At 40.7% G+C, this 14,290-nt stretch overlaps 1 protein-coding gene across 3 annotated transcripts in view; it reads left to right on the forward strand.

Annotated features, from left to right (window-relative positions):
- Positions 1-13,956, forward strand: part of CENPI (centromere protein I) — a 32,181-nt gene extending 18,225 nt beyond the window's left edge. For all 3 annotated transcript variants that reach the window (XM_006137438.5, XM_006137439.5, XM_075896734.2), the window contains 10 exons: positions 3,705-3,796; positions 4,127-4,244; positions 4,336-4,400; positions 4,953-5,050; positions 5,967-6,102; positions 8,584-8,708; positions 9,832-9,880; positions 10,433-10,666; positions 11,692-11,733; positions 12,708-13,956. In XM_006137438.5, coding sequence (XP_006137500.3) covers positions 3,705-3,796; positions 4,127-4,244; positions 4,336-4,400; positions 4,953-5,050; positions 5,967-6,102; positions 8,584-8,708; positions 9,832-9,880; positions 10,433-10,666; positions 11,692-11,733; positions 12,708-12,839 — 1,091 coding nt within the window. In that variant the 3' untranslated portion in view covers positions 12,840-13,956. The remainder of the gene's footprint in view (positions 1-3,704; positions 3,797-4,126; positions 4,245-4,335; positions 4,401-4,952; positions 5,051-5,966; positions 6,103-8,583; positions 8,709-9,831; positions 9,881-10,432; positions 10,667-11,691; positions 11,734-12,707) is intronic.
- The last annotated feature ends 334 nt before the right edge of the window (positions 13,957-14,290 follow it).

The raw sequence follows: 14,290 nt of genomic DNA on the forward strand, positions 1-14,290 counted from the left end.
GACTTCCATCTGAGCTGCAGCTGCTAGTGGTTACAACTTGGAGAAGTAGGACTCTTTCCCAGCTGGACTGCGGCTGGGGAAGCAGATTGTGGGAGGAGATGGATGGGTGCTGGCATGTCTGTGATGGGGAGTTTAGAGCATCCTGACTCCCATCTGGGCTGCATCAAGAGTCAGACCTATGCAGTGGAGGCACACGGGGCTGAGGGGGAAGCAGGCTTCATAGGGGGTGCCAAAATTTCAGGTGTGGTTTGGGAGGGGGGCATGTGGCTACATGGGAGATGGTATGCAGCTGGGGAAAGGCCATTGTCTCATTAATGAAATAGAGGGAGCTTAGTCAAAGTACATCTTCTCTTCATACCAGCCTTAACAAAAAAAGGTGAGTTGGTATTAATTACCAACTGATTGGTGACACAATTTCAAGATCTGACATGTGCCAGGAAAAATGTATGTGTGCGCGCGTGGGGGGCATGGGTGGAAATAGAATAGTGTAGCACCCTGCTGTTTTCCACTGTTAAACTTACAGCAAACACAAAACAGTGAATTCTTTGCAGTTGTAGTCCAAAATATTTTTATGTAGTATCAAGAGGGGACGATAAAGAGGTTGCTTTTGGTCATGTTGAGTTTAACAAGTGGCCATCTGACCAGAAATGTTAGAAAGAAAGCCTAGGCTAAACTTCCGTTTAGATCATCTCCCTCCAAACAGAGAAGAGTGAAGAGTCTGTAAAGCATTTAGGGTACGTTTACACTGCAGGGCAAAAGTCAAAATAGATTAATTTGATTGTTGGCTCTGTCTCAACAGCAGGAAGTTGAAGGAAGAACATTCTTCCTTTGATTCCCTTACTCCTTGTAAAATAAGGGCTCAGGAGTTAGAGGAAGAAGTCCTCCAGCTTGACATTATTTCAGAATAATGGCTTGCAGTATAGATGCACTGTTTATTTCAGAATAATGTCAATTCCGAAATAATGCTGTTGTGTAGGCATACCCTTACATTGCTCTTGTAGATGAGGATTTAGCCTGTAGTGAATGATACCGGAGAAAACAGACTAGCTCATGACACTTGTATGATTACGTTTCAAATGAAGTTTACATAGGTTTCAAAGAGGTAGTCTGTTAATCTGTTTCAGCAAAAGTTACAAGGAGTCTAATGAAACTTGCTCTAATACCCTAATGAATATGTTAATCTTTAAAGTACTACCGGACATCCTTGTTAAAGCTTATAGGTGTTAATGGATTAAGAAAGAGAAGGATTCTTTTAACAGATTTTTTGAGAGTTGTGAAAACGCTTATCTTAATGATTTTTTTTTTTTAAAATTCTGTGTTGTTAAATTATTATTAAAATTGGAAGAAATTTACCACGTATCTTGTTTTGGCCACTCAGTTAGAGTTGGATTCCAGGCAAATGATTTTCATTAAGTTTTAGAATTTTGTGGGGAAGAGGTATTGCATTAAGGCCAGTTCTTTGCTATCTGGTAGAGTTCTGGCTCTTGAGACAATGGATGCACTTAGAAGTAGCAAGCACTAAGTGTGTTGCTAGATGTTTGCTTATTGGCAAGCTCTTTTGAGGTATGCACTTATTTACAAACTTGGAAGCCACGTGTTAAATATGCTCTGGGGCTTCTACTCTGAGTTAGTGACGTGCACAATTGGTTTTTATAGGTCTCTATTTCGCTTGCATAGCATGGATCCTAAACATACATTGAAAATAACCACAACCAACCACCTGATGTTTTACTTCCCTTCCTGTTTTCAAGTTCTCAGCTGTTTGTGACTTTGTTTGCTGCCCATGTTGCTTTATTAGTTATTTTTACGGTTCTGCATTTGTGCACTGTTAATTAAATTAAGAGTTCATATCCCCAAGACATTTGTATAAGCCTGAGTGAATGCCTTTTCCTCTACTTTCCAGTGTTAGTAAATATCATATTAAAATTTGCAAGGAGAATGATTTTTTAGTTGACTCATAAATGTGTTTAGCATCTTAAAACTGAGCTATGTGTGGATAATATGCAGCATGCAAGAGGAATAGTTTTGTTAACTGCAAAAGTCTGTAGCATACTAGCGTTTTCGCATATGCTTCAGTTTGAGAGCAGCTTCAGTGGAAATTCTGAAGATATAGTGGCCTATGGGAGTAGGTTGTTAAATTGGGGCTTTGGTGTTTGCTTTTACTTAATGGCCATGTCTTGATTTATTTATATAGCTGTTTTCAGCATGCCCCGTTCTGGCACGCTTACTAGCTTGAGTTGTTAGGATGATATGTGTACTTCAAAGGTAGTGTTAATTTTCTTATTTGACTTCATGTTAAACATCTTAAGCATTTCGCCTTGTTAATTCTTTAATATCTTTGAGCTGTTTATACACACACACACACACACACACACACACACACACACACACACACACACACACACACACATATTTAGACTGTTTGTTTGTACTGGTAGTGCACATCCACAGGCAACCTGTATATTGATGTTGCATGTAAGAAATGTCAACCTGTCCAAAAGACAATTCAGCCTCCTCAAGGATGGAAAATGTTAGAGGGAAAACTGCCTATGAGGGAAGACTGAAAGAATAAGGTTTGTTTATACTGGAAAAGAGAAGTCTGAAGTGGAGCCATAATAGCTTTCAAGTACCTAAAAGGTTGTTATAAAAAAGAGAGAGAAGAATTGTTCTTGTTAACCTCTGTTAGGACAAGAAGCAATGGGCTTAAATTGCAGCAAGGGATGTTTAGGTTGCTGATTAGGAAACATTTTGTAGCTGTCAGGGTGGTTAAGCACTGGATAAATTGCTTTGGGAGGTTGTGGAATTTCCATCATGGGATATTTTTAGAAGCAGAATAAACAAATACTTCAAGGATGTTCTAAATGGTGCTTGACCCTACCATGAGTGCAGCGGACTGGCTTCTATGACTTCTTAAGGTTCCTTCTAGTCCTATGATGCTATGGAAATGTAGCCTTGTTAGTCTGGTGTAGCTGAAACAAAAAACAGGACTATGTAGCACTTAAAAGACTAACAAGATGGTTTATTAGGTGATGAGCTTTCGTGGGCCAGACCCACTTCCTCAGATCAAATAGTGGAAGAAAATAGTCACAACCATATACCAAAGGATACATTTTTTTTAATTGAACACATATGAAAAGGACAAATCAAATTTCAGAACAGAAGGGGGATGGGGGGGGGAGGTAAATGTCTGTGAGCTAATAATATTAGAGGTGATAATTGGGAAAGCTAGCTTTGTAATGGGTAAGATAACTAGAGTCTTTATTCAAACTTAAGTGTAAAGTGTCAAATTTGAGCATGAATGACAGTTCAGAGGATTCTCTTTCAAGTGTAGTCTTAAAAGGCCTTTGAAGCAGGATGCAGGTAATCAAGTCGTTGAGATGATGCTATGGTTATTAGCAGAGTTCGATAAACTATACAGTCTACTCGCCTGTGGCGAGTAGATTTCAGCCACGCGCCCCGTTCATTCGCAGCGCACACATACACAATGTGGCTCTTGCGCATGCGCAGTACAGGGCGGTCGAGCGGTTTTCGCCGCTGTTTGTCAAACCCTGGTGGTTGTTATTGGAACACAAAAATACTAGTTGAGGTAACAGCACTGACTTTAACAGTACCTTTCCAGAGAAAGAGGATTTGTATTCTGCTTCTGGTTATTGCGTCCTTGTCTGCACTACTCATACTCAGTTATGTTTTTCCCTCTGGTTTAGAATGCACTTGGTATAAGATTGATAACCAGCAGTATGAAGAAGAGTTCAAGGACTTCCTGGATATTGTCTACAAGACAGAGTGCTTTTTGCAGGTAGGCATCTTCTTAATGATGTCTACTCCAATTAAGAGTTTGCTTAATTATTTGGGGCTTATCCATTTCCCATGGGGTGTCTTAAAGATTACAAACTTAGAAACAGCAACAAGAGATGAGGAAAAATGTGTTCAGGAATCTGGACTTGCCCTTTGAACTGACCCTTCTGAAGGAATGGTAATTTGGAAAGCTGCAGTCATTAGTTGATGGATTGCTTGAGGGAGTGGAAGTAGGGTAGCCTATGCCTTCTCTAGTGAATTGTGGAAGAGTCAAAAAAGGTAGTGGATTGTGCTGAATTTTTGTTGAAGGTTTTAATCTTGTACCCTTCAGGAGGGGTTCTCTTCTTGTGAAGAATTCTTATATAAGAGCCTCCCCCTCTGGGATGGTTTCTGCTGTCGATCGCAAATCCTCAGACTGGTGAGCTGGATCCCCCTCAGCAGCTTCTCAGGTATGTAGTCCAGACTATGATCTTGAACTGTGTCTGATCTGGGTGGATTGGATTCTTTCACAGATATTTGACTTCTCTCCTCTGATTTCAGAAATGAAACCACGTCTCTGTGAACCCCTCGCACAGCTTTTTTTCACATCATCCCTTTATTTTAAGGTAATTCAAGGTCATTCTATTGGTCACATGCCGATCTAGTTGATATTGCTATCCCTACTACAGAAGATAGGTGAAGCAATCTATAGACAGTAAAATAGGCTTCCCAGTTTGGCATTGGTCTGGGCCTATCCAGCGTAGGTCCTCCCTAATTTATAGAGCTAAAATGCATAGTGGGGGAGTAATTATTTTGGGAAGCCTGCCCTTGAAATCACGTTTTTTTTTAAAGGAAATGGGGTGTTTGAATTGGAAATTCAAGTATATTTTGCACCCACTATGCTGCTGATTTTAGGATGGTAAAGACAGCTTTTCTTTCATTGTCTTCAGCTTGGGTTCTGCATCCTTGTACTAGTTACACCCTGTTAATCACCCTGCCAAGAGTGCAGGTGTTACTCTGATCTACATGGAGGTTTTAGCTAGCTCTCATTTTCTCATAGTCCTAATGATAAACTGCGTGAATCCCTCCTGGTATACTTTGAAAATGTCCCATTTTTATTTAGTATTCAGACACTCTTTATGATGTGCATAATCCACTTCTTTCTTTTCCTCCTGTAGTGTAGTGTTCTTGAGAGTCTGAAGGATCTGTTGCAGAACTGGCTGAATTGGCATGTGATGCAGTTGGATATAGAGTCTGATCCTAAAATCAGTCCTTTGTAAGTTCATCTGAATTGCACACAATACAGCATTTATGTGTGGAGTTCATGAAAATGTCCTGTTTTTATTCCGTGCCACAGAAGTTGACTAGAGAGTCAGAAAATGCTTTATTGCTTCTGATAATTAGCTTGATTTTGAATCCTGTTGTGTGTTGTTTTTGTTTTGTTTTTTTGTTAGAGTTGCTCTGATTTATTTATATCTTGAAGCAACATTAAAAGTATATATCTTAATATTTTGCATGTCTTTTCAGCCATGTAGTAATCAAAGTAGAATGATGTACCAGAAACATAAACCCATACATGCAGCAGCATATTAAAGGAGTTCTGGAATATGGTTGGACAGCTTCTACATAATCTTGGTGTTCGTCAAGCCAAAATTCCCTTTTCACTCATCGCTACTTGACACACACAGTATTTTCTCACTTAGAAAAGAACAAGCATTTGCCTAGGTTCTCATACCAAATTCTTCCTCCTAATATTTGAACACTTAATTCATATCCCTTCTTTTTTCACTTATGAGCACTTTTTAAATTGTCAAAGTAGCAAGTCTCCCAACTTACCATGGATCACAAAGCAGGCAGGTTGGAGTTAGTTTACTCAACCCAGGCTTGAGGCTGTAACTCTGATGCAGAGATGCAAAAAGTTATCCTCCAAAAATATTAACAATGGGAACATACATGCCCAAAAGTCAGTAAATTCAAGTCAAGTTCCCTCCAGCAGTGATGTTGAGGCTATGTTTAGTGTATTATTTTGGATAACTGTTCTGTTAAATTTAATTGGTGAATGTATCCATGTGGGCTTCAACATCTGAGCCTGAAGAAACCTAGAGTTCCCGCTATCATTCTGCTTAACTCTGCTCTGTATTTTAAAGCTGACAAGTTGTGTTAATATTATGTATCTCTTACTGCTGTTCTAGGAACACCACTCTTTCTGGACTGGTGAACTCTGTGGCTGAGCTGATCCACTTTGTCGGCTGGATCTCCACTGTAGCTCTGCGTTTGGAGAACAATGTTACTTTCTTGCTGTACTTTATTCTGGATTTCTATGAGACCGTATGTGTATCCAAATACTCTTAGCGTTGTGAAGTTGTTCTACTTCTCTAAGAGCAATTTCCATTCATTGTGCAAGTGTGTAATATTTCCTTCCTTGCAGTAATTTGTAGTTATCCCTGATTAAGTGCTAGACCCTCTAATTTCTGGACAGGTCCACTAGTCATAGATAACTGCTGCATCCAAGTTCAGGACTAGAAGACAATACCAGATTGTCTGTCTACTCTGACCGGCACTACTTAGGCCACTAAACCTCACCTTGTTGTTCTCTCCTCCTCCCAAAATTGAGTACAAAATCTGGATGAGACTGAAGTACTACAGTCTCCTGGAGATTAAATTGTGTGCCACAGACAGAGAATAGGAGGGATCAAGAAGTACTAATGCCTAGGGTCTCTGTAATGTCAGGGAACTAAATAGGTGAGAGATGTCCAGGTGATCTTAGCAAGCAACCCAAGCTCCATGTTCCAGTGGAAGACAGAACAATCTCAGGGTCCTTGCCAATCTAACCTGGGGGACAGTTCCTTTCTGGACCTAAAAAGGACAGTCTGACCCTGAGCATGTGAGCAAAATCCACAAGCCAAGCATCTGAGACTATTCTCTTTACCACCTCAGAGCACTGGTCCCTCGCGTCACCATTTAGGGTCCTCTCTCACATTTCAGGGAGAGGTAGGGGAGGAGGTAGAAACTTCCTTCCTTCCTGACTCTTCCAGGAGACCAACTGAAGCCCTGAAGCATGGATCCAAGTAGCTACCACAGAACTTTTTATTGTTTTAAGGGGGTTGGCTGCTGTTGATATTGACAGACACACCATGCAATAGCAAGATATTAAAGGAATACTACCAACTTGAATCTTTTTAAATTAACTTGAAAACTCAGGTAGCATGTCCTCTTCAATGCTTCTAAAAACATTTTTTTCTGAAAAAATGAACACCTTTTCTTTACTGTTTGTTTCAGTGTGTTGGGTAATAATTTAAAAATAAAACTGATTTTATTTAAGGGTTTTTTTTAAGTATTTGAAACTGACAAATGTTATGGTCTAAATTAAATCTATTAAAATAATTTAAATTAAAAACAACTCTCAAGCTGTTCTGATTCGCGGCCAGAGTTGTTAAAATAGTTAAACTGCTGAGCTTGTAGGATGTTACTGGCTAACCACTTGGAACCATAGTTCATTGAAGTGCTAAACCAACTTTTGATAGAACTGGTTGAATCAGCTAGTTCATTCAGAGTTGAGAAACTGATGCATTAGAAAAGCAAGGAAATTTGTCTTCCTCTTTTAATTAATGAATAAAAACAATATGAAAGGATGAGGCATCCTAGTTCTAAAATCTTAAAGGATATTGTGACCAGAAGTAATTGGTTCAGTTTACTAATGCTGCATTTATTTAACACAGCTTTTATTTGAAAGTAAAAAAATTGTGTGTCCAGTATATTTAAGGTAGTTTTTATTTAACTAACAAAAAACAAAATGCTGTTTTGCATGCTTTGAATTGATTTCCAGTGTCTATCCACAGCAGCATGATACAAATCACAAGTGTAAAATATTAAACTACTAAATCAGAAATGAATATTCACTATTTTCTAATGTAATAAAAATTAAGAATCTCCATTAATGCATGTTAATCTATTTAATTGGTTTAAATAAATGTATATAGATATAGTGTAGTTTCATGGTTGGTAAAAAGTACTAAAGTTAGCATAAATTTAATTGCAAATTTCCCGTTTTTAAATGTCTATCAACCAATGAGAATCAACTTTTTCTTTAGGAGAGTAGCAAAGTAGAAATACAAAATTGAGATTAAGCTGATTAAAATCAGCAGGCAGTAAGCCTGGATTTTAAAGTTATGAATAAATTACACTTTTTCTGTGTCAAGCTATATGTAGAGCGAAATGAATTCACTTCAAAGTGAACAAAAACAGCATTTCAATTTTAAATCTCCTGGGGATGGGCGGGGGGAGCTTTCAGCTGTGACCATGGAATCCCAACAGGCCAATTATAACTACTTGAATTGTCTAACTGATAAAATTATTTGGTCTCAGTTATGTGCTTCACTGATTTGCTGTTGGATCAGGTATAGTCTAGTCCAAGCTACAAATACAGAAGCAGCATGAAGGACCAGAGATGAGTGGCTGCTGTATGTTCACTAAAAGGAAAGATTAGGTTTCTACTACCCAGCACTAGAGTGCAGGGTTTCTGCACAAGGGTCATGGTGAATTCTATAGCAGTGGCAATTTTTTAAATCAAGATTGGACATTTTCCTAAAAGATTCTGCTCTAGGAATGATATTGGGGAAGTTCTATGGCTTGTGGTCACAATGTGCCCTTCCAGATTTGATGATGTGACTGGGACAGGAACAAAGGGAACTGCCGCTCCCCCACATTCTCTTCAAAGGGCAAGTGACACAATGCTTGTCTTTCTCTGTAGATGTTGTAGGGATAGATAACGGTGGTAATAACACCTCTGGATTTGTTTTCTTCCTGCAGGTGTGTGATGTGTATCTTAAGTATAACCTTCCCTTGTTGGTGATGCCACCTCCTGGAGTTTTCTACCCAGCACTACTCAGCATGGATTCTGTTAATCTTAACCAGCTCTGCTACATTATGTACAGGTAACAAAGATGGGGGGGAGGGGCTTGCAACTTCATCACATCTTTCATTCTGATCACCTGTTGGGGAGATGACACTCTTCATGTTGTCACATAAGAGCATGGAAATTCCATTGTCTTCTATGTTTTCTTCCCCTTTCTGTGTGAGAGGGACAGGAGGTGGAGCTCTTGGCCTATTCTGAGTGCTGGGCATGTACGTTTACAATTGTGCTTCTCAACCTTTTCCATATTGTTACCCAAGAACAGTAGAAACAAGTTTCAGGAAACTGCTCCCTCCCCAGGGTGTCATCTCTGTGGAGGTAGGTGTTCCCTTAGTACTTTGAGAGAGCTTAAGTAGCTCATCTACCAGGCATCAGTCAGGAATTGAACCTTCAACTTCAGACTTCCAAGCTTGTGATCTAACCATTACTCACATTTTCAGAAGCAGCAGCACTCGGCAATTCTGTTTAGGGTAGCACTGAATATGAGGGGCTTTGCTGCCTCTAGAGCGCCTGGAATCTGCCTGCTGGCCTGGAGAATGTAGTGTTCATTTCTCTGTAGGATCTATTGAACTGCTGCTGTTCATGGCAGTGTTAGTTCCAGTGGTTGCATCTGATAAAAGAAGTAGCCAATTGCTGACAGCTGGCGTAGGGCTGTCCATGTGGTTTTCTCTCGGACGATACTGCAGGGTAATTAACATGACAGAGCGCTCTCTAGGAGATAAGAGCAGCTAGTGCTTATTTATACAGAACAACTGTCAGCTTCCATTACTTCCAGTGGCTTACATTTTCTATTCTCATTGAATGAAAAGTTTCTTCTTGAAGGTGCACTGCATTTTTGTGCTACAGTTCAGTGCTGCACATTGCATATAGCCTGTTGTCGTATGAAGGTTGACTTTGTCCCTTCCAGTTCTATGTTCTCTATTAAGGAGCCTGTCTATTACTTGAATGAGAGCTCATGTGTTAGTATATTCCTTCTTCCTAGTCCCTGGGTGGACGCTGGCCCTCCTCCTATCAGTATTTGTACATGGTGGAGGAGGAAAACTCAGCTGTCTTCATTCTAAGGCAACATCCCTGCTCTTCCCTGGTATTTATCTGCACTGGAATTCAGAGGGCACTTAAACTCTTCTGTTTGTTCATTCCTTTAGGTATCGAACCAACTTGGTAGCTGCAAAAGAAAATGAACTGATCAAAAAGGTACTATGAACAAACCTTTGTAATAAAGTACTGTAGATGATAATGTCAAAGTTAGACTCAGGACTCAAGATTATTGTAGACTACTCTGTTTTATTAGCAAAGTGCTTCACTAATACAACCAGAAAAAGTGAGACCCCCACACAAACCCAAGTCACCTTATTTATACAGATAAAAGAGTAGAGCAGACAAAAGATTGAAAAAGGGCACGAATTGACAAAGTTACTTGGGGTCAGTCAAGTATCTCATTTCCTTATTAAGTCTTACCAATCTGCTGTTAATGTCTCACTATCACCCTTAAGTGGAATTATCGTCTTCTGCCTTAACATCCTTCTTCCTGCTTACACACAAACAACTTTACCTTAACATCTCTCTTCCTGCTAGAGGAACAAACAACATTTCTTTAATTCATTTTACTTGTACAATATAATTCAGTCTACTTTCACAGTAATAAAAGGGTTATAAACTAGTTGTTGGGGAGGCAGTGTTTTCATTACTGTTGCAAGGAATGATGGTAATATACTGTACCACTGAATTGTTTTCTGGTCTCCTCAGACAATACTGCAATTCAAGTTCAGTAGCCAGACTTACCAAGAGTACAACCAGTACATAATGGCCATGGTGGGCTGTCTATGGACATCAAGTGCTTTCCAGAAAGATATCCACCCTCAGGGCATTCGCCTAGATCCGGAAGTACTGAAGAAAACCAGAGTGCAGGAGGTCAGAAACAGCTTCAACATTGTCCATCACCCAGCCCTGATGGGCTATGCTATCCTCTTTTTGCAGCAGGTAAGGGTGTGAACCATAGTGGAGCCACCCTGAGTCCGTCACTCCTTCAGAGTTAAGCTAAAAAACTGCTTCCCTGTGTGCAAGTTCTTTTCCTTCTGTCCTTATCCTGAGGTTCTCTTACACCAGGGTGGGGAACCTTCTTTGAGTCGGGGGCTGCACACTCACAGAAAAATTAGTCGGAGCCTGCACACGAGTGAGAAGCACGGGGAAAAAACCCTCACTATGGCCCCTGAATGAGGAGAGAGACACTCCCCACATTCCCCTCCCATACCAGAGCTTGGTAGATTGTGTGCTCCCATCCCATGGGGAGGCAGTGCAGCCTCCCTAATGTTGGGGTGGAGGAGCCCTGAGCCTCAGGGGCCAGATCCAGGCAAGCAGGGGCCGGATGCGGCCCTCAAAGCCTGAGGTTTCCCCATCCCTGTCTTACACCTTCCCACTCTTTGTAGCAGTAAGACATTGCTGATGGGCAGTGCTAGCATTCCTCATCCTGCAGCACTGGCTGTTCTCTACGTGGGAGCCACAACCAGACTTAAAAATTGTTAGGAAAATAAAGGAAAAGTTCTTGTCTGCTCTTTCTGTAAACAAGCTCCATGGCTGAGTAAATCTTTCCCGAGCACAAGAGGGTGCTGCTCTGCAGCAGATTGCGAGAACAGTCCCTGAAACAGTGAGGTAATAAACTAAGCCTTGTGGGATTTTGTCATTTTACCCCCTTTAATAGTGTGGAGTTGGTGGTTCCTTAGTATTTGAGGCATAGGAGTTCAATACATCCGTAAATATTCCTTGTTCCTGTTCAGAAGGATTGCCTTCTGGCAGAGTGTTCTCTGGTGCCATGCCATTTATGGACCGGTTTAAGGAGAATGCTGCAGTTGTCTCCTAGTGCATCCTCACAATTGCTATTCCTTCCTTGCCCTTGGGGAATTCCTGCTTTAAGAGGGGATTCAGCTGAGCCGAGGCTCAGCAACTCACAAGAGGATTTCATCTGATCTGACTCCTGTTTACTTATATTTTTTTCCCCCTTCCACAAGGCTTGGCCAGAAGATAAAACCTTGAACTTCAGCTTAATTAAGGTAACATGTTTTTATTTTGAAATACTATATGAAAACTCGTATTGGCTAGTAATATGATTATAGGGGTGCAGTTCACATCTTCAGAAATACCCTGTCCAGGAGAAGAATCAGAGCTGGAAAGGATTTATGCTCTCATTTGGTCATGCCACATGAGAACTCAAAGATGAAGGCTTACTCATGGACCCAGAGATGTGTGCTTCAGTTTTGTCCACTAAAGAGTTCCAGGTCTTCACCGTGTGTTACCTGATTACTAGAGCCATGAGCTCTGGTCTGAAAGCATTCTGGCATAGCAGCCATGTACAGCCAGTGGACTGCGATACTTACACACATTGACCTTACAATCAATGCATCCTCAGGACAGAGACATTTTAGTTACGTCTTAACTATTGGAAAATTTGCTTGTCAGAATTTCCAGTACAAGTCTAAATAGTGTTAACATTCTGGGATATTAATATATTGTCCTCTAGTTTTGAAGTGAATGTCCTGCTAGTGACTGGTGCTAGAGGCAGAAATCCTCCAGGCTGACTCTATTCAGCGGACAGTGATGGTTTGTGTGTCCCTCCCTCCCCCCATGCTGCCTGTCAATGTGCCTCAATCCTGAACTAGGAGAACTTCTCATTGTGACAAGGGGAACTGAGTTTCATGAGTCCTCAATCCTCAGCCACTTTGCTGGACCTGCCAAGGAAACATGGGATTTATGTATTTCCTGAGTAGTTATCAAATGGTAATGACTGTAGATCACTAGGCCAGATTTGAAATGGTGACTTTTAGGTAAAAAGCTTGGTGTCAGATTCTGAGAGGCATCCGGTCACTTGAGGTGGGATGTAATCTTTGTGCAGGTGCATAATCATATGGCAGGGTAGATGTAGTCAGGCTTTTTCAGTCTGAATTTGCATATTTGCAGGTTGAGGCAAGAGGAGGGTACAACTTCACCTATGACCCCAGATGCTTACTTCTACTCTTTGTTTCTATAGGGTAGAAGGTGGAACTGGTATCTGGAATATCTCTACACACAAGGATTACAAGGCCTCAAACTCTTCATTGAAAGCAGCATCAATCGTGTTTCCCAAGCCTCCCAAACCAAGTCGGACAATGTTCAGATGTAACAAACTGGTTTATATGGATTCTTCTGATTGTCCAGATCTGGAAAGCAGAGTATAATGGGCCCTGCCTCTTACACCTAGGGGAAGAAGTAGACTGGCAGCTAGCCATGTTACATTTTTACACTGACATCCCCTTAGAATGGTTTTATTGGCCTTCCTCAATGGAGCACTGAACTTGATGTCCCTGCCAGACTTCTGTGGTGTGATGCTGTTGAGTTGGTGTCTTTTTGCAAAGTGTCTGTTAAGTATCAATTTCCTCATACAGCAGTGTTTATTTCAGCTAAGCCACAAACACTTCTGCTTTTTTTATTTCATTGTGGCATTTAGTAGGGCACCTTCACTTAAAATGATTCCTGACTTCCCTCTGCAGCATGCAGTGAAGCGTGTGTGTATGTTGCGCGCACACACCTTTTTAGGGGATTGTATGTATTGACTTGTGCTGAGTCCTTTTGTGGTGATGTCTGTTTATACTACTTGAGAGGATCTGTAACAGGCTGGCCTACCTGACCCTTTGTATTTTACTTTGAAGATGAAACCTCCTAAGGATGCTTTCCTTGGTACCACTCTTTAGGACATTTTCACGTTGCAGCTGGAAGATTAAGTGCTAAAGTTCATGTTTTATGGATGTTTTGAGTATCCTACGGCATTGCTAACAGCTCAATATTTTCTTGTGACCAATCTAAATGCAGTTTTCCCTTGTTTGTAGCTATGTACATAACTGTGTATTATATATATTTATATTATGTAAAATACTGCCTAAGCACCACTGCAGAGCAACTCTTGCAAACTCAGATCAGTTAAAAGAAACAACTCCATTTCATAAGCTACGTATTTTGGGTGTAAAGCAGGGTTGTGATTCTTTAGCTTCTAGCTTCTGAGAACAGAGAGAACGCTGATCATGATTTCAAGTAGTTTGTACTTTTTTTTCCCCTGCCTCCAAAAAAGATACGTCAGGAAATTTTGTGGGTTTTTCCCCCTTTTTCAGCAATAGTTACCAACAGATGGTGGTGAATTACCTCTGAAAGACCCTACTTATTTCTTTGTCTCCAATACCATGTTACCCGTAGGCTCGTATTGTTGAAGGCAAATGGCCTTGCTAATAAACTCTTATGCTCCAACAGTGGGTCTGAGAGATGGTTTTTTATTTTCTCATCAGTTACTATGCTCAGCAGTGTTGCTCCTTTCTTCCCAGGGAGGAGAGAACCTAAGCTTTTTTTCAGTCAAGTTATTCTGAGTTCAATTAGAAGTTAATCTGTGATATTTTACACTCTATAGAGTGGGAAGAAGGCATCAAAACTAGGCCACCCTCATGGGGTCCTAATAGGAAAAAGATCTCATCTGTCCTCTCTTTAAAGAGTAGTTCAAGGCCCAGAATGGATCCTATTGATGTTCTCACTGTGCTCCAGTATCCCCTCACGTTGGACTGACTTACCTGGTAACGGTTCCTCAGTACT

This window comes from Pelodiscus sinensis, chromosome 13, assembly GCF_052426305.1.
Source record: "Pelodiscus sinensis isolate ZL-2025 chromosome 13, ASM5242630v1, whole genome shotgun sequence".
NCBI lineage: Eukaryota > Metazoa > Chordata > Testudines > Trionychidae > Pelodiscus > Pelodiscus sinensis.